Source organism: Sceloporus occidentalis, unplaced genomic scaffold (assembly GCF_023333645.1).
Source record: "Sceloporus occidentalis isolate IW3139 unplaced genomic scaffold, rSceOcc1.0.p SCAF_7, whole genome shotgun sequence".
Taxonomy (NCBI): domain Eukaryota; kingdom Metazoa; phylum Chordata; class Lepidosauria; order Squamata; family Phrynosomatidae; genus Sceloporus; species Sceloporus occidentalis.
The window spans coordinates 23,830,569-23,855,040 of NW_028316987.1; the positions used below are offsets into that span (position 1 = coordinate 23,830,569).

At 41.4% G+C, this 24,472-nt stretch overlaps 1 protein-coding gene across 3 annotated transcripts in view; it reads right to left on the minus strand.

The window, feature by feature from the left end:
• Window positions 1-24,472, minus strand: part of LOC149309404 (band 4.1-like protein 4B) — a 147,598-nt gene that overhangs the window by 18,094 nt on the left and 105,032 nt on the right. For all 3 annotated transcript variants that reach the window (XM_089532374.1, XM_089532377.1, XM_089532375.1), the window contains 5 exons: window positions 23,274-23,380; window positions 18,787-18,915; window positions 13,358-13,425; window positions 2,312-2,416; window positions 756-876 (listed from right to left, as the gene is read on the minus strand). In XM_089532374.1, the coding sequence (XP_089388500.1) occupies window positions 756-876; window positions 2,312-2,416; window positions 13,358-13,425; window positions 18,787-18,915; window positions 23,274-23,380 (530 nt within the window). The remainder of the gene's footprint in view (window positions 1-755; window positions 877-2,311; window positions 2,417-13,357; window positions 13,426-18,786; window positions 18,916-23,273; window positions 23,381-24,472) is intronic.

Consider the following 24,472-nt stretch of genomic DNA (forward strand, 5'->3'; position numbering starts at 1 on the left):
AATATCTGAAGGGATGGCATGTAGAAGATGGAGCAAGTTTATTTTCTGCTGCCTCAGAAACTAGAACACCAACCAGTGGATTCAAATGACAAGAAAAGAGATTCCACCTAAACATTAGGAAGACCTTTTTTTCACAGTAGGAGCTTTTCAACAGTGGGATGGATTACATTAGAGGGAACGGACTCTATATCTTTGGAGGTCTTTAAACAGAGGCTGTAAGAGCACTCTTTCAGGAGTGCTTTAATTGTGTCTTCCTGCATGGCAGATGGTTGCACTAGATCCAACTCTAAGATTCTATGATTCTGTGCTTCTACTTCATGATAATTTATGAGTTAATGTCTTATTGTAGATGACCTCACGGGATCATCAATTTGTTTTACCACAAAGACCTATGTTGCAGCACACAGCCACCCTAATCTCTCTTGCTGCATTATCACACTAGGGGTCAAACAGGATTTAAACGAGAGTTAAACAGGAAATGTCATATGTTAAACATCAGGCATTTCCTGTTTAACTCTCGTTTTACTCTTGTTTAAATCCTCTTTGCTCCCTAGTGTGATAACGCAGTTGAGGACAATAGGAGACACATTGGGCTTTCAAGCTTAGATCTAGACCAAAGTGAGGAGATTTTCAGGAACAGAATAAAATACATATCTAATATGTTTAGATAATGCAATGTAAATTTAATCCCCCGAGCTGCTATTGACTTCACCTGCTGAGCTTTTTCACCCCCCTCTCTAGTTGTCTGTATGTACCTTTGCATGTGATGCAAAATGTCCTTCTGGAACTGTTTTCTGTGACACAGGAGATGCTGATGACAGTGTTGGAGAGGCTGCCACTGCTGCTGCCAGTGCCGGAGGGAGGTCATCTTCATCACTGTGTTTGTTAAGAATACATGGAATCTCAATCTGAGTTATTGCAATATTTTATCCATTTTTAGCTACTCAATTTCAAGGATAGCATAACCTGGCAAGGTTTTCAAAATGTTGATTATTCATCTCTATTCACCTCTTCTCTCCTATTACGTTTTCACCAGACTTTTAAGCAGATTGTGTTTTAAAAGAGGTATGGTATGAACCAGTTAGTGGGATTTATGTCTGAGTAGATGTACACAAGATTGCGTTGTAAGCTGTTCAGTAGCCAAAGTGGCACATCAGAACTTAACATTGTGCACATTGTGCTGTGCTAATTAATGGCTTAACTTTTAAATGTTTCATTTTATCGCACATGGAAGAAGATTCCTGCAGTGCTGGCTGGCAGGTCCACTGGTGGGATGAATCCACTCAAGGGTTTAGTGCACGTATTAAAAGAATGGTCCAAGATGCTGAACCTGTCTGGGAGATAAGGTTCAACACCTTTTAAAGCATAATCTAGAATAGATCCAAAGCAAACTCACTGTCCCACTGGGTCCAGGTCACCAATTTTTAGCATTATGATTTGTGTTGGAATGTTTCCAGGGGCCTAAATATCATTGTTTAATTATTCTGATACAATCCCTGTCCCAAAATCACAGTGTAAAATCTAGACAGGCAATCTAGAACTTTTAGTTGAAATAATGCCTTTATCATGCCACTTCCAGTTTCTTTAACAAGTACATTCTCTTCAGCCTTGGAGCTAGTCAATAGCCTGTTACAGACAGCCAAAATAAAGCTGCTTCAAGTCACAGTGGAGGTATGGTGTTTCAATGATGCATGCGTCCTAAGAGTCCAAAAGCCACGCTCCAGTCCTTAGGGCTGGAGCGTGGCTTTGGTGCGACTTCTGGACTCTTAGGACGCATGCATCATTGAAACACCGTATCTCCACTGTGACTCGAAGCAGCTTTATTTTGGCTGTCTGTAACAGGCCAATATGTTTAAAATACTCCTCATTCTAGTCTAATATAATGTGATCCAGCCACACATAATTCATACAATTTTGGGCTTTCTTTGGGGTGGTGGTGGAAAACGGTTTAAACTCTTCAGACAAAGACCTTGCGGTTTATATCAGAATATCAGCTGAAATCCACAGAAAGGCTCATTATCACATGTGTGGCCATACACCTGGTTCTTATTAATTTAGGTGGCTGATCATTTTCAGCAGAGGGAGGTGAACAGATGTAAATAGGTGTGAACTTGCACAGGAAAGTGAAGGCACATGTCGATAAGAATATGTGAAAATGGGCACAATTCACAATTCTGTTTAAATAAAATATACTACAGAATTCTTTTAGCTGAAATGAATGGTAGTCTTGTATAATTTGCATGATAAAAAGCCCCATTTGGAAAACATATCTGAAAAAGTAAGCAGGAGCTTGTAACAAAACTGTACTCACAAGCTGTATTGCCTTGTCAGTTTTCTCACACGCGATGCTTTCACTTCCTGCTTGTCTGGCACGCTGCTTGTCTGTGTTGTCTCTGGCTTTAAAGGAGAGGGACTCCTAAAATCAACAGTGACCAAGATTAGCATGTTAAATAATTTACAGTCAATTGATTAAATTTTCATACATGGAGATACTTCAAAAACCTCAGTATAGGTGCCAGTTTGAGACTTGACACTGCCTTAGAATTTAATAAACCAAAACAACATTTTAAAAAGATCATTTTCCATTATATTAAAATTCTGGAAACAGAATAACCCATTTCAGGGTTGGAAAGGCAAAAGAAGTCAAAAGACCTGAATAGACTAGAAAGCCGGGCCACAGCTAACAGAATGAACTTCAACAGGGAGAAATGTAAGGTACTGCACTTAGGGCGAAAAAATGAAATGCACAGATATAGGATGGGGGAAACCTGGCTTAAGGAGACAACATGTGAAAGGGATCTAGGAGTCCAAGTAGACCACAAGTTGAACATGAGTCAACAGTGCGATGCAGCAGCTAACAAGGCCAATGCGATTTTAGGCTGCATCAATAGAAGTATAGTGTCTAGATCAAGGGAAGTAATAGTGCCACTGTATTCTGCTCTGGTCAGGCCCCACCTGGAATATTGTGTCCAGTTCTGGGCACCACAATTCAAAAAGGACATTGAGAAACTGGACCGTGTCCAAAGGAGGGCAACTAAAATGATGAAAGGTCTGGAAACCATGCCCTATGAGGAACGCCTTAGGGAGCTGGGTATGTTTAGCCTGGAGAAAAGAAGGTTAAGAGGTGATATGATAGCCCTATTTAAATATTTGAAGGGATGTCATATTGAGGAGGGAGCAAGCTTGTTTTCTGCTGCTCCAGAGAACAGGACCCGGAGCAATGGATGCAAGCTACAGGAAAACAGATTCCACCTCAACATTAGGAGGAACTTCCTGACAGTAAGGGCTGTTCGACAGTGGAACACACTTCCTAGGAGTGTAGTGGAGTCTCCCTCCTTGGAGGTCTTTAAACGGAGGCTGGATGGCCATCTGTCGGGGATGCTTTGATCTGGATTTCCTGCATGGCAGGGGGTTGGACTGGATGGCCCTTGCGGTCTCTTCCAACTCTATGATTCTATGATTCTATGAAGTTAACTTAAACTTGGTCAAAGGAGCTACTAAAAATGGGTACTTATATATGGGTGGAAACTAGCATCCATTGTTGGGGTCGGAGCCTCGTGGATGCTCCTTCCTGACAAGGGAAATCAAAAAGACTAACTTCTTGGGAGAAAGGTGAAGGCAAGATGGAAGCAAAAGGCTTGAGTACATAGACCACAGTGAGCAACAAAGAGGTGAAAATATAGAGTAGGCATTCTAGATTCCCTTATCTCACTAATCACTTTATACAAACAATGATGCTTCCAACAGAATCAACAAACATGCTGCTGTCCCTAAGAATTTCTAGGGAAAAAAGTCTCAGCCGAGTCTGGGAACTCCATAGAAATTTGACCCAACCTCCCTGTTTCTGTTACCCATGTCTGCCTTTCCTTGGCTAATGTGAAGTCAAAGGCTTTCATGGCCAGCATCCATAGTTTTTTGTTGGATTTTCGGGTTATGTGGCCATGTTCTAGAAGTTATTCCTGATGTTTTGCCAGTATCTTGATCCATCGCTTCAGATGATGAATCAGGTGAATGCAATAGTCAAGAGCACCTGTTATCAGCTTCGGCTGATACACCAGCTGCGCCCTTTCCTGGAACTGGGAGACCTGGAAACTGTAGTACATGCACTGGTAACCTCACAACTCGGTTTTTGTAATGAGCTCTACATAGGGCTACCCTTGTGCCTAGTCTGGAAACTTCAATTGGTACAGAATATGGCAGCCAGACTGGTCTCCGGAACATCTAGGAGTGACCATATAACACCAATATTGAAGTCACTCCGCTGGCTGCCTAGTGGTTTCTGGGTACAGAACAAGGTGTTGTTAATACCTTTAATGCCCTACATGGCTTGGGTCCAACTTATTTAAGGAATCATCTGCTTCCATATAATCCGGCCCATACACTCAAGTCCTCTGGGAGGAATTTATTACAACATTTAAAGACCAGATTAGTTGCCACCTCCCAGAGGACTTTTTCTGCAACCGCTCCCAGTCTGTGAAATGGCCTGCCAGATGAGATCCGTCAAATCACCAAGTTAGGGCTGGTACAGTCCGGCTCTTTCCGACACTGTCATCATGTGCTAGGGTTGCCTCGGGGCGGCGCTTCCTAGCACGTGATGAGGGCATCAAAATGGAGGTGGCCTGTACACATGGGCGCCACCATTGTTATGCAAGCGCAGAGCAGCTTCCACATGGCACCATGTGGCGCTTGCATAACGAGTGCACCAGTGGCGCACTTGTTACGCTGCAGCTATGGTGTACAAAGAACCTGCTTTTCATGGGTTCTTTTTACTCCGCAGGGAAGCCATGCGGTTTGGCGGATGTGGCTTCCCTGCGGAGAGAAAACAGGTGCCGGTAAGGCACCGTTTTTCGTCACTCTGTTCCGCGCCTCTGACATTTTTTAAAAAACAGTCAAGATGGCTCTCTTCCAGCAGGCCTTTCCAGAATAAAGTCGTTGGCCACATAACAATCACTCTCACACACCATGGACACTTTTGGTCTATGCAATGACTCTGCGCATGATCATTAGATTTTAATGTTATTTGTGTAATTTTAATCTCAGTTTGTTTCTATATATATTCCTATATATTTCTTAATATGGCTTTTGCGTTGAAAGCCCCAGGTACATATTGACAAATGTTGGTGGTTTATAAGACTATGCAATATGAGATCCCTTGCATTCAAGGCTAGGAGAGCTCCTCTGTAGTGTTGCAGAAGAGAGTAGGAAGGAAGAGCCAATCTATTGACTCTGCTGAGGTACCAACAGCTCTGGGACCCTCCTCTCCCTCAATTGTTCTTATTTTGGAAGGTCATTTTAAGAACTTTAACAAATAGTGTCTGAGTTTGCTTGTTTTACTCTTCCTCCCCCAGCAACCCCTTTTCCTTCTGAGTTATGTATTTTACACTGTAAAATACACTGTGGCCTGCAGCCACAGATTGTCATTTGTCATTGAGCTTATGTAAGCCTCTCAAAGAGTCTTTCTTCAGCTGAATAATGAGTAATGCTATAAGCATAAAATAATGAAAGATAATATTGGTTGGATAATAAGAACTGACAAGTTTGAGGCAACAGTTGGTTTTGAAACGGAAAGAATCTTGCAGACAAATGTTTAAACATTTGGCATCTAAAACTCACCAGACTGTTGATAAAATGAATGTATGTGTTTCTATGAAAGCAGAGGGTCAACAAATGTATCACATGACGGATGATATTAAAAACAATGACAGCAGTGAAAATCAAAATAATAGAGCAGACATTTGGAACAGCAAATGTTCCTTTCATCATTCCCTTTGGTGTATGGAGCACATTTCAGGGGCCACCCGCACCAACTTGGAAAGGATTTTTGCTGTAGAAAATTTGATATGGGATGGATTGTGATAGTAGCTATAATAAATAATTTCCCCATTTGCTATGTCTGTATTTCCATCTATTCTCCTAGTGGCATCATTTTTTTTAGTTTTCTGGGGGGGTTGCCTGTGTCAGTAGTCTTACTTTTATGCTGTGATCAGATAGGACTCTCCAACTCTACTCTCAGATGTACATGACCTAAGTCGCATCTACACTGTACTATTATAGCATATTCATGCCACTTTAACTGTCATAGTTCCATCCTATACAATCCTGGGATTTGTAGTTTGAGGAGGAGCTTAGAGTTCTCTGCCAGAGAGCACATGTGCTACAGTTCAGGTGAATGTAATCGTGAATTGGAAGTCATTCACCAGACTATCAATCCCAGAATTCTGTAAATGGAGCCATGACAGTTAAAGTGGGATCAAACTGCTATAGATATGCAGTATCCAGTTGCATTCTTAGATAAAGCTGAGCGAGTTAACTCAGTTCTCACTAAATGGAAAAATCTATTTTTAGGTTATACTGCTTTCATTAGAAGGGAGCTCTTATGAATGGCTATTACCCCAGTCTATACAAAAAAAAAAGGAGATTCTCTCTACATGGGAAACTAGCCTGTGTATGGGGTGTTCAACAAGTGGATCTCTCTCTAATAAGACTCACAGCATCCTCTTTCCTAAAGATGTAGCCATGTTTTCAAGGCCAGGGCTTTCTCTTATAGGTAAGCAATGTGGGAGAGAGAGCAAGGAGAGTAAGAAGGGAAAAATTGGCAGGGATTGCTGTTGGATTTTTTTATTGAATAGATTGACTCATCCGTAACTTAGAAAGGCACTCTTGTGACAGGATCATAGGTCCTGCCATGTTTGTTGGATATAAATTCCGAATGATGGGTTATACTGCACAAGTGGTGATGCTGGGTGGATTGGGCTCCGTGCCACCCGTTTTTGCCCCGTGTCTGTGCTGCAGTATCCCCATGTATCCAGGCCTTTCCTGGATAGATAATCCCGGCCTCAGGAATCCTCTTCTCATGAGAGTCCCTGAGGTCCTCCCTGGAAATTTGAGTGGAATGCTGCCACAGTTTGCTGTTTTGTTTTTGTTTGTTTTGTAATGGTGTGTATGTGTTGATGTTGTTTTAATTTGTTGGTTTTAATTATAATTGATTTAATAACTTTTTAAGGGAGGGAGGGAAGTAGATTTTCATATATATTGTATTGTATTTTATTATTGTTAGCTGCCCCGATTGACCTCAAAGGGGCAGGATATAAATAAATTATTATTATTATTATTATTATTATTATTATACAGATTCGCTGCAAAAAAAGAGTGGCTTCTTTTTTGTGAGGCCGGAAGCAGGAAGGGGTGCCACCATGATACCACTTCCTACCAGTGACGTCTGGTCGCTATACGGCGGTGGCTCCGGTCCAGTATGAATCAACTGAGGGATGGAGATTAATCTTAAAAACCTAATACTTGACAATCAGGTATCACGAAAACTGATACATTTGTAAATATGGCTTTTGCACTGGAAGCTCCAGGTGCACATTGATAAATGTTGGTGGTTTATAAGACTCAGTAATATGAGATCCCTTTCATTAAAGGCTAGTAGAGCTCTTCTGTAGGATTGCAGAAGAGAACAGGAAGGAGGACCCACTCTATTGACTCTGCTGAGGTACCAACAGCTCTGGGACCCTACTCTCCCTCAACTGTTACTATTTTAGAAGGTCATTTTAAGAACTTTAACAAATAGTGTCTGAAGCCCTCTTCATCCTGTATGGATGGGAAGCTGCCATGATGCCGGCTTCTGTACAGCGTGCGGTCACTGTGTGCTCCCAAACCCTAAAATCGCCATTGCCATGCCACAAAGTGCCCATGTGTACCAGACTGGAAGAAAGCCTGCACTTTGAACTGTCAAGGTCCAATTTGATGGGAAGTTTTGGTAAGGAGCAGGAAGGAGGAGAACAGGAATGTTTTGATTTGAAGACAAGGGGTAGTGATGGTGGCAAGCATGTAAAAACATTTGAATTGCCAAGTGCTTTTAATATACTCTGTAACTGAAAGTCCCTCAGTCCTGACAGCATTATGCTGTGAATAACTTTAGTTTTCTGAAGAAAGTGTTCTGATCTTGCTAAAGCTTGTGTTCCTGAAATCACGTTAGCCATTGTATGACTGTATATGACAGTATACTGTATAGTGCCTGGACTGAGTCGATATTGATGGTACTGACTTGAGATGGAGTTTCCTTATGGTCTGGATGAGATTGTAGCTGAACTCTGGTAAGGAAAGGATAATAAGTTTTTGCTTTGTTGTGTTTTGTTCTGGGTTTCATGGATGATACCAGATAGAAAGATTTCCATCAGCTCTTATTATCCAACCTGTTTGATGTTGGAAGAAGAAAAGTACTCAATATTTGTGTGGTATTTTTTTGCATTTTGAAGAATGGAGCTGTAGTCTTAATTGTGAACAGTAAACACACAAGGGAGACTCTTTGATTTCTAAAAAGAAAAGAGCATGGGAGTGAGGTCAGTGAAAGGAATACCTGCTGGCTCTCCTGTAAGACCTTGAGTGTATGAATGTGTATGTGAGAAAGAAAGAGAGAGAGGAGCTCACTCTGTTGAAATTAGTAAGCAGGGCACTTCGGATGATCTCAGAGACTTTTCCCAATGGAATAGTAAATCTCATGGGAATCTCGACACCCCATAAATTCAGGGAAATATGTTTGCATATGTAATGTAATTCCAATTCCTCCTTCCATGGTAATAGGATCACTGAAGACATCAATCTATACTTTCTGCGATGCTCTAACATGGACCTTAGCAAACATGTTACCTTTCAGGTTGTTTTGCTTTTGCCATTCTTCTTCTTCAAGCATGGCTGAGGGGAAGATTTATGCAACAGATTGCCAGTGCCAGCCAGTTTAAAATTTATTTTAGTTCCACTTTACAATGTATTACAAGAGAGGCTATCAGCTTGCATCTAAAATAACTAAGAACAGGCCTTCAACACACCCAGTTTTAGCAGATGACCCTAGAATAGTGCATTCCAGTCCTTTGTCTAAGGCAGTAGTTCTCAACCTTCTGTGACCCTTTAATACAGTTCCTCATGTTGTGGTGACCCCCAACCATAAAATGGTGGTGTCTCAGTTCCTAACACCATCGGAAATATGTGTCTTAGGCAACTCTTGTGAAAGGGTAATTTGACTTCCAAAGAGGTCGCAACCCACAGGTTGATAACCACTGGCCCAAGAGATGTTTGGATGACAGTTCTGAGTACCCCTAGTCATTTGCCAAATTGGCTGAGGTTTCTGGAAACTAAAGTACAACATCTGGGCAGCCAAGTTTGAGAACCAGTGTTCTATAAGTGTTAAGGTGTGTGTATGTTTATGATGAGACATGTATCTGTGTAGTCTGAACACATGCCCATGAGAATGCATTATTCATTTTTCTGCCATTTTTAAAACCTTGTAATGGTAAAGGCAGTATAGATAAGTATGTTAGTTTGGAAGCCTGTTGAACAAACTCAAAAATGATTAGTTAAGTTCAGTTTAATACTAAATATGGAATGTACTGCTGTGATTGCAGAGGAAGAGAAATGGGACAGAAGTTGAATCGGTTGACACTGCCTATTGGCTTTGACTTCTTTCTTTGGTCACATAGTGGGTACCCACTATGACTGCTCTCTCTCTCTCTCTCTCTCTCTCTCTCTGTGTGTGTGTGTGTGTGTGTGTGTGTGTGTGTGCACCCCTCCTGCTTTACATATAATCCATTCAATAATCTCCCTTCTTTCTCTCTATCACTCCCAATCCTTTATCTCTTTTTCCCCCTCCCCTCCCCTCTCTGTTTGCCCCCTATTATTAGTCCAACTCTCCCCCATTGCAGTTAGGCTTTTAAAATGCCATTGTCATTAGGTGAAGGGTGTGTGTGTGTTTCAAAGCCTAATTCCTGAGCAAGAATGATGCTGATGGTGAGGCCGTGATGCTGTAGACTGGATGGGAGAGCCGAATCACTCCCACTTGCACCATGTGACTTCCTGCAGATAAGAACTGATCACACATGCATCAACAGTGGAAAAACAGCGCAATTGGGAGGCATTGATGGCTTTTGCCCATCAATGAGAAGAAGTGCTCCAGCAATGGACAAGCTATACACTAGCTACCAGACAAACACATGTCATGTGATAAGGTGCGATGATGGGCATTAATATCCTGCTCTAATTTCACTTTTCAGGCTTTGTGTGATAAATTCCTGAATTTCATGGTTCATCTTAACAACCCACTCTAGTCACTTTAGACCTCCACAGCTTGCCCATCCACAATTTAAACAGATGGGTCTACTGAAAAAGTAGAGTCTGCCAAAGCTCAGTAAAATCATTTGTTCATATTTACATGCTAGCCAGTTCCCCCCCCCCCCAAAAAAAATCAATTTTCAACCCAATCAAAAATTAGCAAAGCAAGACCCCTAGTGAGAGGAACAAACACCTAAAGTCTAAAAGACAGTTGGGCAGTTTAATGATTATAACACAACATGGCTAAAGCAAACTAGGGATAAAGAGGAACAATGGGATTGTGAAGGATTAACCAGAACTGTGGAAACTTGCCAGGAAGGCAGGAAGGCAGGAATTAGTCAATGAACTAGTTCTGGAAATTATTAAGAAAGGTAACTTGAAGAAAGGATGTTGCTAAAACTATGCATTTTTGAATGTATAAAAGGTTTGAAGAAAGACAATTGGGTGTGACAGTCTTGGAATTGCCATGTAGGCAGCTGTCACCCCGTACGGAGAATAAAGGTGTGCTTATTTTGAGCTACAGTTGGACTCTGGACTTTCTTTGTTGCTGGGTGCTCCAAGGACCCTTCCAGCATAGGTTGGGAGGGCTTACTGTCCTCCCCCCTTCATTTGTAGCCTGTTCAGATTTCTGCTGTTTACTTACCAATACATACTTTGCTTCATAGTACAGTTGGCCCTTCTTATACACAGATTTTTTATACACGGATGCAAACATCCACGGTTTGAAAATGTTCAAAAAAAGTATAAATTTCAAATATCAAATCTTGATTTTCCATTATTTATAAGGGCCACCATTTTGCTATGCCATTATATTTAATGGAACTTGAACATACACGAATTTTGTTATCCACGGGGGATCTTGGAACCAAACCCCAGCGTATAACAAGGGTCCACTGTATTATGTTTAGCTAACAAACCAGCCTTTGTTAAATGTCCCCCCATGAGCAATAATGTCAAATGACTGAAAGTGAGATCAGCATTGTGTAGGGGTTTGAACTATATCTCTGAAGGCCAGGGTTCAAATCCCTGACCAGCAATGGAAACCCACTGGGTAACCTTGGGCCAGTCACATTTTCTCAGCCTCAGGGGAAGCCAAAGGTAAATCTTCTCTGAACAAATCTTGCCAAGAAAACCCTGAGGTAGCATCTCCTTAAGGTCCTCATAAGCCAGAAACAACTTGATGGCACACAATAACAACAAATGTTTCTTATCAAGCTGCAAGGGGGATACTCTCACATATCTAGAAGGTGTATTATCAAAAGAGCCCCTAATTCCATTAAGAAACTTTGTGAGTGAGTGTACTGCAAATTGTACCACATCTGCATCTTTAAAGTTCCTGAAATGTAATTCAGAATTACTTTCAGAATTACTTTTCATGCCTTTTGAGGGATGTATATTAAACAGATCAAATTCCTCCCACCTTAGAACTATTCCTACCAGATGTTGTAAATCCTGTTGTGGTCACTTTTCTTAGAAGAAGCCATGACATTCTTTTACTCTCTGGTTATGCATAGAAAGTATCAAAAGCTGTCTTATCAATTGCTTTGCTTTTATTGTTATGGGGGCTGGGGAGCCAAACATAAAACTGGTATCTTTTCCATTTGTGTGAGGGTTTTGAGGTGATTGATGGGTTTCTAGATTAGGGACAGACGTAAAGCTTAGAAGTACTGCAATGTCAACTGTAAGGAGTTAATTTGGGGAGTAACAGTGAAGCAATGTTATTTTCCCCCCCAAAACAATGCAAGAACTGGTAGCATTGTTATGAGGAGGATTGTAACAAGTAATATTTCCCCATCACTCTTGAAATGCTGCATGGAGGGGATGTTTTCAATTTTTAAAATTAAAAAGTCAACTAGGAGAAATGTGTTACGAATGTGCTATTAACACAGCAGTCTTTTAAACAACAAGCCATGAGTAATGCTAACAAGTTACTTTAAAAAAAACACCAGACATTGAATGATGAATCACTTAAAACAGTGTTCCAAGCTCTTAATTCTACATTTTGATATACTCCAGTGCTGGAAAATTGGACAATACTGGAAACATTGCTGGACCCTTCTCTATACTATTCATCTACTTTCCTTCAGTTGTAGAAAGGGACGTGTGGATGTCCTAATAGAAATTCTGTAAAGGGTCTATGGGGCTGTTCAGGATTCCTGACAAATGCTTTTCTCATCCCTCCTACATTGCAGTGTGTAGCTGCCATGGCCCCAATCGCACAAAGACTAAGGTGGCTGCAGGCCCTGTATTGACTGTGGTGCTGACTAAGGCATTCACTAACTTCTCCACTATGGAATATTTAGGGGCTGAACAGACTGCGGCAACTACACACCTGTCCTTTCCACAAAGCAAAAAGTAGCTGCAGAAAGGGCGCCATAGCCACTAGCGCTGTGGCTTTTTGGCACTCCTTTGGCACTGCATCACCTGGACCCAGCACCAGAGGAGCACCATGATGCCACCCGCCATGCGGTGGGGTGCACAACATCACGCCAGCATGGGGGCAGAGACGGGGCATGCGTCGTGTGGACGCCGTGCCCCCACTCAGCCCTGATGCCAGTCTTTGATGATGGTCTGTTGGGGTTGTTAGTTTGTTCTCTCATTGATGATAGTGCATTTAGCTTGAATTTCAGCAACAAATTACAATGTCATTTTTGTACAAATCTGTGGACCACTGGAGAACAATTGATAGGTCTCACTGCTAGATCTTGTTTACTGTGGTATATCTTTAGAACTGTTTATTATAAACAGCTAAAATTGTGGGCCTAGTTTAGCTATTTAGCTAAAGAGGAGACCTCCACGGTTGAGGTCTCCTCTTTCTTTTGGGAGTTTGTGTAATGGAGGAAGCAGCAATTTCTTTCCTTCAGCAAAGACCAGCAAAAACTGGTAGAATAAGCTTCCTCCTTCAAAGCTGTCTTTGCATGCCAGAATATTCAGAGAAGGGGCATCATCTAGTTCCACTGAACTTCGGAGGAGACGGTTATCCTGAATCTCAGTTCTCCCCAAAGGTCAAGCAAAAGCCCAGTACTCTTGATATATGTATCCTACAGCTTGATGCGGGAGGAAATTGATTCTCATGTACACCTTGCTGAAAGATAGTTGCCTTTCTGAGTCGTGTGTATAAGCTTTGTTCAAGGCATCTAGGGAATGAGTGGTAGCCACTGGCAACTAGATCTGTGGGCCCTTAGCAAATATATACGACATTCCTTGAGTATTTGGATAACATAATTGATACAAATAAGGAATAACAGACCTCACATTAGGGTCATGGAGGCTGGAAATCTTTGGAGGATTTGCTGAAGACATTTCTTCTTTTTCACCCTGTTAAAAGAATAGCTGTAATTTAGTATGGTATAGACGAAGTCAAGACTTATTGCTATGTTGGTCTGTGGAGTCCCCATAGCCTCCATTTACACTTCTGAAGGCCATTAGCATGGAGCTCCCCTCCCTGCTGTGGAATAGCAAATAGGTAGGAGAGGATTCTTATTTGTGGAGAGGGTTTCCATGTCACTTGTATGTGACGTGACAAATATCATTATCATTTTTCATGGTGAATCTATTTAAGTCAAGGCTAAAATTAGCCTCTCTGACTTCAGTGGAGTTTGCTTCCCAGTAAGGGTGATCTCACCTATAACCAGCATAACCAAAACCCACAATTTGTGGTATGCTGGTATAACAAGGATTGAGATGTTTAATTTTAGTGCATACTTTAGGCAAACATATCTGAGAGACAGCGGTTCCATTAGAGTTTCCTAATTATTTTTTTGCATAGGAAATATTGCATTATATTATTGGTAAAGCAGGAATGAAAGACATCGAAAGAATTAATCTGATATATTTTACCCTTGATGCAGTCACTATATATCCATACCCAAAGCAATCCACTTCTGCTTCTGATTATCAGACTCAGAGTGCATCTACACTGGTAGAAATAATGCAGTTTGATACCATTTTAAGTGCTGTACCCCCATGCTATGGAATCCTGGGATTTGCAATTTTACAAGCTCCTTAACCTCTGCCAAAGTGTGCTGGTGCCTCACCGAACTACAAATCCCATGCTTCTGTATGATGGAGCCATGGCAATTACAGTGATGTCAAACTGCATTATTTCTACAGTGTAGATCCAACCTCAGTTCATATTCATACAAATTCAGGTAATCTTTATGAACATCTCAGGAGCTTACAGTGGCTGGAAGCTCTTGGTGACTTACGCTGGCACAGTGCTCTGACGTGACATCTGGTGTTTTGGGGAGCAATGTGCAATGGCAGATGGGGCAGGGGGACAGAGAAAGACATCTCCAATACCAAAGAAAGGATTTGACTTCCTATTGCCATGGCTCCCATAGCTTTTTTTACACCCGCCGCTGTGCCTTCTCTTATACCTACACTGGCATAGTTATGTCAGCCATGAAGACTGCAGCCCAAGCTTTCTGATAATGCCATGCAAACACCAAATGTGGAAGGGCACTTTGTGAAAAACAAGGCTTCTAATGCAGTGAGGCTGTTTGAACTGCTGGCCATGATTAGGGGCTTTGCTGCCTTCCCTGAGAAACGGCTACCAGAGTCACAGACATAGCAGTGCAGTCTTGAGAAACTGCTTTCATAACAGTAGCCTCCCAGTAAGACAGTCTTCTTACCATCCTGTTGTGCTGACAATAGGAAAAGGATATGAGTGATCTCACTCAGCCATCTATATCTTTGCACATTCCCATGGCTATTCTGGTGCTCAGTCCATCTTGCTTGTACCATATCCCTAGTCTTCCAGCGTTAGTAAGTTTTTAACCTTTTATCAGTTTTAAACAAACTGAATTAAATCCTATTATTATAAACACTGCTGGACTGATTGTAACCATGATGTTGGTGGGAGTTGAAGCTCTCATAATAATGTGTTTCAAGTTAATTTGCACAGTGTATGACTCCTGAGAAGTTGAATTTATTGCTCATCTGAAGGGATGACTAATAGCAAATTTCTGAGCATCATAAACTATTGTGAGCAAAAATGCAGTGGCAGTGGGAAAGGGACAGAAAATTATTTAACTACAGTCAATGTTCTTGTCTTACTCCTAAAAACCCTGTGTCAAGATTATCAGGGTTCCTGGCTTGTTTTTACTATATACACAAGTTATCACAATAAAACCTTCAAACTTTGATCTCTTCCTACAAATTCAGGGAGGCAGCTGCATAAATGACCATCCAGAATAATTTCAAATGATAGTTTCAAATGTTTATAATTCTCACAAAATCCAAGGATCCTGACAGATATAAAAGTCTGTTTTGCACTATATTTCCATGATTATTTTCCAACAGTATGTCATTATCACCATGGCATACATAAACATAGCACAAACATTAGGCTTGGCCCTGGGTTCAAAGGTTACAATCTGAGTCTTCAAAACATTAGATACTGGTCACGAATATGCTGAGGGCTCACATACTCCCTCCTCTGCTCTTATGTGAGGGTTCTCCCACCCACTTCTTGTTTTTTGCTGCCTGTGATATCCAGACTGGCAGATAGTTCAAAACTATAATGTTAAAACAATGTTTTCAAGAAGGCTCGCAGAGCACGGTTTCATCTGCAAACTGTAATTTGCCAGTTCAAGTGTCATGGCAAGCTGTGAGAAGAGAAAACAAGGAAGTGGAGGAGGAACCTGTGAATGGAAAAGGCAGATAAACAAGTTTAGCAAACACAAGTCCATTCAGTATTACTTCATAAACATCCTGAAAATGACCTCTGGAACGAAACTGAATTTGCAAACAAGAGGATCCATGGGAACATGGATGCGCTTGAGTCACCATTGCTAGGACAATAATGTCCTAAAATACTTGAGCTTTTATCATATTTTATATGCTTTACTAATATGAAATATTTTAGAAATATGTGGTGGCTTGATCGAGGATTAAGCTTTCAAAATCAATCACATTATTAAGAAATGTGTTCTCTTACTTTCCTAGATAAACAAGTTCTTTTCTGAATGTAATAAAAGTTTATACTGGCCTGTTACAGACTGCCAAAATAAAGCTGCTTCGGGTCTCTTTAGAGGTATGCTATTTAAATGATGCCTGGGTCCTAAGAGTCCGGAGGTCGCGCCAAAGCCACACTCCATTCCTAAGCACTGGAGTGCAGCTTTGGTGCAGCTTCTGGATTCTTAGGATGCATCCATCATTTAAACAGCATACCTCCAAAGAGACCCGAAGCAGCTTTATTTTGGCAGTCTGTAACAGGCCACTAGAAACATAAAGAGACACCTGTAAAATTAGAATGGCTAGGGTTGGGGACTGTGGGACACTGTTTTATTAATTTCCAGAGGAGTTGATGTATTAGTCTGTTGCCCTCCAAGCAACAAAGCATCTTGTGGCACCTTAAAGAATGACAAATTTATGATGGCACCTTTTTTTTTTATGAACTTACAGAAAAAGCTGTATGTGTTAGAGCAGGCCATGCACATTTTCTTCTCCACATAGAATTGTGATAGCACCCAGCCCTTTTCAAACTCTGAAATAGTTATTTAGACTTTTCAAGGGAGGAGCTTGAGTAGCAACCTAGGTGGAGTTGTGAAGTCGAAGGCTTTCAGGGCTGGCATCCATAGATTTTTGTGGGTTTTTCGGGCTATGTGGCCATGTTCTAGAAGAATTTATTCCTGATGTTTCTCCAGCATGCTCAGCATGCACAGATGCTGGTGAAACATCAGGAATAAACTCTTCTAGAACATGGCCACATAGCCCGAAAAACCCACAAAAAACTAAGTGGAGTTGTGTCTTCATCTGTTGATCTGCCTTACGTTCCACCAGCTCCACGGGGCACCAGCTGCCACTGGAAAGCTTTCACAATATTCCTAGATTTCATGCCTTTGAAGAGGCCTACTCAGGATAGTTCACCTAAAGACAACCAACAGTCCAGCCAAGACTAATGTTGGCCAGTCATTTATACCTCTTTAAACATTCCCTTGAGACAGAATTTTATTTTACTTTTATTACATATAGGCTTGGACATTCTGTGCCCCAATATCACATCTTTGTGTTTAATATCCTATCCATGCCCAAAGACACATGAAGGATTTGGGTAATAAAGCAAAATGGACAGTTAGTTCTCTTGAACAACAGAGTACCACCTCATAATGCATGGCTGGATCACCCTGATCCAAGGTGTTTCATTGTTTGGGAGAAATATGCTTTTGTCCCACAGGTTTCAGCAGCATTGGACCATAGGGAAATGGAAATGAGATCATGGACACTTAATGGCAACTTTATTCATGCTCTCACTATTCAAACCAAAGGTAAGCAATGTAAGGATTTGCCCATTCCAGTAATTAAATTATATCACTGCATAGTGATTCAGTTTGCAATGACATAATAACAAACGAAGGCTCCAAATGATGCTGGAGTGAAACTTCCAAAAGTCCTAGCTTGAATAGCTAATGGTGAAGAATGTAGAGACTCGCCTTCTGGCACCATCTAGAGCAGTGGTTCTCAACCTTCCTAATGCCACGACCCTTTAATACAGTTCCTCATGTTGTGGTGACCCCCAACCATAACCCCCACGAATATGGAGGGATGACTCTATGGCCTGTTACACACTGCCAAAATAAAGCTGCTTCGGGTCTCCTTGGAGGTATGCTATTTAAATGATGCATGGGTCCTAAGAGTCCGGAGGTCGCACCAAAGCCACACTCCATTCCTAAGCACTGGAGTGCAGCTTTGGTGCAGCTTCCGGATTCTTAGGATGCATGCATTATTTAAATAGCATACCTCCAAAGAGACCCGAAGCAGCTTTATTTTGGCAGTCTGTAACAGGCCTATGTGTTTTCCGGTCATCTTAGGCGACCCCTGTGAAAGAGTTGTTCAACCCTCAAAGGGATCGCGACCCACAGGTTGGGAACTGCTGATCTAGAGGGCTGTACTCTACCCACCCTTGCAATACTATATCATTAGGCAACAATTTGCCATTTTGAACAAATTCTTTCTTTTTGATCTGAGCATTTGTCTCCAGATCTGTTTGCATTTCTGCAGATACTATCGACAGCCAGAAAGACAAATAAATGTGTCCATGAGCAAATCAAGTCTGAACTGTCCATAAAAGCCAAAATGGCTAAACTGAGACTATTGTGCTTTGGACAGATCATGAGAAGGCATGACTGACTAGAAAAGACAATAATGCTTAGTAAGATAGAAGGTAGTAGGAAAAGAGGGAGACCACATTGCAGGTGGATAGACTCAATCAAAGAATCCATGCCCCCAAATTTGCAAGACCTGAGCTGGGTGACTTGGAGGTTGCTCATTAATAGGGTTACCATAAATGGAAGCTGGCTTGATGGCAATTAACAACAAATCTGTTTCCATATAGAAGTTACATCAGGACATCAGACTGTATTATCTTTCTGCCAGCAAGTGGCCATTGAAAGCATGTTAACTGACTCAAGTTTTTAAATATTAAATATTCTACTTGTGTTGTCCTGATGGTTGGACATTACAGTCATAAAACGGTGACGACGGTCAGAAATACCAGAGAGTTGAAAAGTGCAGTAATATGAATTGTATGTTCCTAAATTCTACTGCCAAAAACACTAGAATAGACCCATTGAAACAGTGGCTGAATAGTAGATCTATAGTTATATAAATTACATTGCTTCAATGGGTCTACTTCAGTTAAGACTAACAATTATATTTAGGTCATGGCAAACATACCTGAGCATTCACTCGAAAAGCTGCATCCACTTGTGCTTTAAGGATGTTACATTTCAAATGTTCAGGTACAGAGGAGGGTGACAAGGGATGATGGTGAAGGCCCTTCTCTGAGGTTTTCTTCTCTTCACCCTGCCAATAATGTAGGAGGAAACAATATTGGATAGGATACAGATATTCAGTAATTAAGGAAAACTTTCTTATAGGCCAGAGATTTCAATACGGTTCAAATAAGTATAATTTAAAATACAAATGTTTTCCCCAGACATAGTAAAAGGGTTGTTGCATATGAGGAATTCATAGTAAATAATGCCTGTATGAAATTCTTAAAAAGGAGAAGATGCTCAAACAGTTTGTGTTCATTGTGGAGGGCAGGATGAGGTACATTTCTTCTACTGATATGTGCCAGAGGATGTGGCAAAGAGGAATGGGTAAGCCTGGCAAAGGGAAGAAGGCTGAGATTGTTAAAATGTGCTGTCACCATCCTTTTCTAATTCTCTCCCGTGCCTTGGTAACTAGAGCAGCTGAATCAGTTTTATCTGGGAACATCTGGCTACTTAAAGCCAGTTCATTTAGTAAAAAATCAACACTTATCCCTGATTGATGACACCAAATTAGGAGGAGTAGCTAGCACCCCAGAGGACAGGATCACAATTCAAAACGATCTGAATAAACTGGAAAGCTGGGCCAAAGCTAACATGATATTCAACACAGAAAAATGTAAGGTACTGCACTTATGGCAGAAAAATGAAATGCATAGGTTTAGGATGGTGGATGCCTGGCTTAAGGAGATTACACATGAAAGGGATCTAGGAGTCCAAGTAGACCACAAATAGAACATGAGTCAACAGTGTGATGAGGCAGCTAAAAAAGCCAGTGCAATTTTAGGTGGTATCAATAGATCAAGGGAAGGAATAATGCCACTCTATTCTGCTCTGGTCAGGCCTCACCTGGAATACTGTGTCCAGTTCTGGGCACCACAATTCAAAAAGGACATTGAGAAACTGGAGCGTGTCCAAAGGAGGGTGACTAAAATGGTGAAGGGTTTGGAAACCATGTCCTATGAGGAATGTCTTAGGGAGCTGTGGATGTTTAGCCTGGAGAAGAGAAGGTTAAGAGGTGATATGATAGCCCTGTTTCAATATTTGAAGGGATGTCATATTGAAGAGGGAGCAAGCTTCTTTTCTGCTGCTCCAGAGAACAGGATCCAGAACAGTGGATGCAAACTGTGGGAAAAGAGATTCCACCTCAACATTCGGAGGAACTTCCTGACAATAAGGACTGTTCGACAGTGGAACACACTCCCTCAGAGTGTAGTGGAGTCTCCTTCCCTGGAGGTCTTTAAACATCTGTCGGGGATACTTTGATTGAGAGTTCCTGCATGGCAGGGGGTTGGACTGGATGGCCTTTGTGGTCTCTTCCAACTCTACGATTCTGTGGTTTGTTCATGAAAGAGTCAGCCAACCTAGGTTAGCGTTACTGAGGCCTGGACAGAAGAAATGGTATTCAGTACATCACCAGTGTAGGGTTGAGGATCAGAAGAGAGGAGTTTCTCTTGCCACTGGGGAGTCCATTGAATTCCACTGAAACCAAATGGTAGGACACTCTTCTTTACATAGGACATAGTTAAACTGTAGAATTCTCTCTTTTGAGTTCTTGTACTATTTACCTTGTTCTCTCCATAACAGTCATGCTACTCTTTCCAGCACAATGTAGGTTAGGGAATGGATTATTTTCAGCAACAATATATTTTTGTGAGCTATCGATTTTTAAAGCAAAGTATTTTGGGAAGGGATCCATCACCTTTACAAGAGTTCTGTCCCTGGTGGAAATGAACACTGCTAAAATTAGGTTTTTGGTACTAATCTATGCAGCTGTGGGGCTGTCCTTTGGAACATGGGTATTAGACATGTCAGGATGAGAGCATACATATCAAAATTTGTAGCATTGGCAAACAGAATGCTGGACAAGATAAGTCTGATCTAGCATAGTGGTTACCGTGTTTTCGTGGTCCATCCCAGTTACTGAGAAGCCAGTCAAGTCAAGAGACAAATTTGAACATTACAACATCTGGTTATTAAAAGATATGCAGAAACATCCATAAATGCTTTTACAAAATGTTATGGTGGGGAGGGGACAAGTACTCTTGGTAGGTGTGATGAAGAAGTCTCCCATCCACCATTGCCTTGCCTTTGAGTATTCCTATCATTTCATAAACAAACACAGACACTTACAGAAAGGAAGGTAAGATGCAAGGAGTCACTCCTTTAAGCACACCTTCTAAAGTACTTAAGATGCTAAATTACATGCATCCTCTTTTGTGCACCTTTAAAATTATATGTACAAGGATGCTGTGTGTGTGTGTGTGTATTAAATTAATGGTTGGACAAAAAGGGACAGTAAGATCACCCAGCAGCCAGAAGACTCATCCAGCCAGAAGACCTGTAGACCGAGGGCAATTTCTACTTCCCTAATACCTACTGATGAATTTTCAGGGAACACCAAAATAAAAGAAAGGAAATGTAATACAGCAGCAGCAGTTACAACAACAACAACAACAACAGATCAGCTATCATGCTGGCATACATAAAGCAAAAAGAATGGAAAATGCCATATATTCTGAATGATCAGGGGCATAACTTGGTAATTCTCTGTGACAGAACAGAAGTGACCTCAGCTTGGAGCCTGAAAGTCAACTTCTGGCTACATGGATGAAGTTGTATTTGGCTTGAAGACTATATCCTATAATACTGAAAAGTTTTCTTGTGTATTATGGGGTACTCCTCACATTCTATGCCTGTGAGGGCAGGAAAGGAAACCAGATCAAGCTACTATTAAATATAGGAATATTGAGGGCAAAGGGAAGAAGTAAGACAGAAGAAGTGGAGCCCAATACTTTTCAATTAAATATGGAAGGAAAACTGGGAAGGTAAAAAAACCATGGTCTCTTATGTCTTAATACCCAGAGTCCTGGGGTTTGTAGTTTGGCATGGTTTGGTGGGTGAGCATGCTCAGTGCTCCTTCATAAACTACAAACTCCCGAATACTATAGGATGCAATCATGGCAATTACAGTGGAATCATTGTGAATAACTGTGGATGTGAAAGGGTCCTATGACTTATCAGCTGCATCCCATTCTGCACTATAAAGAAGCAGAATCCAGAGAAACAATGGCCCTATACAGACAGACAAAATAAAGCTGCTTCGAGTCACTTTGGAGGTATGGTGTTTCAATGATGCATGTGTCCTAAGAGTCTGGAAGCTGCACCAAAGCTGCACTCCAGTCCTTAGGACTGGAGTGTGGCTTTGGTGCAGCTTCTGGACTCTTAGGACGCATGTATCATTTAAATAGCATACTTGCAAAGTGACTTGAAGCAGCTTTATTTTGGCTGTCTGTATCAGGCCAAAATTATACGATAGGTAAATGGGCTGCAACCTAAAACAAGGCTGAGCTCAGACAAAATGGACCAGAGCAAAAATCAGGTTTTAACATGAGAATAAACCATTATCCTACTGGCTGATGTAGCTATGCTAGCAGAGGAGGGGGTGTCAGTGTAGATGGCATGAGGCAAAGTGGGTGCAGGTGCTGTAATGATAAGGGAAGGGCAGTGGTAGTGATAGCCATTAGGAGAAAAGGCTGCTCTGCTAGTGGCTAAGCATCCTGCTAATCAGCAGGATGGCTTTGTCATCCAAAAGTTTTTGCTCCCACCGCTCTGTGGCTTAATACACAGGGCTGCAACAAAAGTGCAGAATGAAGCCTGGCCACTTTGGAGGCATGTCGATTATAAGACGCATGCCTTCAAAGCAGCCGGAAGCCATGCCAAAGTCACTGTCCAGTCTTTTGGACTGGAGCAAAAAGGAGCTTGGATAATCCGACTCCCGACTTGGGAGTGGGCCATATGGTCAGCAGGGTTTAGACCCATTTTTGGCCAGAGTGGACTTGGGCCACTCTTTCCTTCCCATCTATTCCAGCCCACAGTTCCTAGAAAACTGTCTCACAGCAGCATAATGGACTGTTATCCCAGTGTAACCTCCCACCACAGTACTGCCTTAGAATGTTCTAGAACAGGGGTGGCCAACTACGTGGGGTCCAGGAACCAAAAGTTTCCCCTGAAATCCTTTGCTGGCTACACACCCCACAAGAAGCCCCAATACCTCAATAGTCCTCATCAATCCCACTCAAAAATGACAAGTGGAAGTGGTGTTGTGTCAATTCTTGTCAGAGGAGAATGGAGCATTAGGGGGTAGTGTTCCAGAATGAACCGTTGTACTTTTTCTGCCATAAACAATCTCTTCCCATGAGGAAGTACACTGAGGTCCCTGGGACAACATGGCAGCAGAGGTTAAAAGCTGACAAGTCTCTTGGTTGCATGGACAAAGAAACCTTGCAGTCTCATCCCCTGATTGATTCCCATCCCCATAAACACTTCTCAACCGCATCAGAGACATTTCGCTGAAGGCATTTCCAAACACATACTTCTGTGTTGTACCTTATTGACATGGATGTGCAGAGCTGGCCATGGTCTTACTACTTTCACAGTCTCCACTTCCATCTTTTTTAAATAGGGAGAACCACCTTCGTAATGGTGAGGAGCTCCTGGATGCCCAAAATTAGGAAAGAAAAACAGCCTGAAAGCAAAGTACAAAAATCTGCAAAAAAAATTTTTTTTTTTAAAAAAAACTACTTTTGGCACAAAACTGACTTTTACATTTTGGTTAATTCCCTTTTGATAACATAGCTGTGGGTCACATTTGTAAAAAGTAAGTTTTAAAATGTGATGCTATAGATTATTGGTTATCTAGCATTAAGCACTGTTGCTGTTCCTTGTCCTGCTGAATATAATCATAGGATTCAACTTAATAGTAGTAGTAGAGGACAGCCAAGTGGGTTAAAGGCGCTCTCTTTTTCAGGCCATATCTATATTAGTCATTTAGATACATCATCCATTTTAACAGCACTTTAGCACTGGGCTAGTAAAAGTTTTTTGCACTAGATTTTTTTCTCAATGACAGGGTAAGAACAAGTCCTTTGCCAAATACAGGTTGCAAGATCAGAAGTATCCCAGGGCAAGTCACACTGGCTCAGCCTCAGAGGAAGGCAAAGACAAACTTCCTTTGAACAAATCTTGCCAAGGAAACCCCATGATAGATTTGCCTTAGGGTTGCTATAAGTCAGAAAAGACTTGAAGGCACACAATAACCAATCGTTTGAAGGCTTGTCAAATTATAGAAATGTTTAATATCTAGCCAAACACAACTCCATATTTTAGAATTCTGCTTCGATGGCCCTCTTTTCACAGACTGTGCATTGAAGATTATTGAGGCATACCAAGGAGGAAGTGACAAATAATCCTAAAATCAAAGGCACCTTTCAAAAGTGGAGGGCAAGATGTACAAGATTTAATAGCACTCAATTTTTAAAGTTAAATGGCAAGCTTTAAAAAAATGAAAATTCTTGACAGAGAACAAAAATTATTAAGTTATGCCTTCCCTCGTGAATATCCTTGCAGTGTCACTGTACAAAAACTGTACATATAAAAAGGACCTTGAAGCAGTGGTACTTGCACTGGTAATCTCTTGTTTAGATTTCTGTAATGAGCTCCACATGGGGCTATCTTTGTACCAAGTTCGGAAGCTTCAATTAGTTCAAAATGCAGCAGCTAGATTGATCACCGGAGCATCTAGGTTT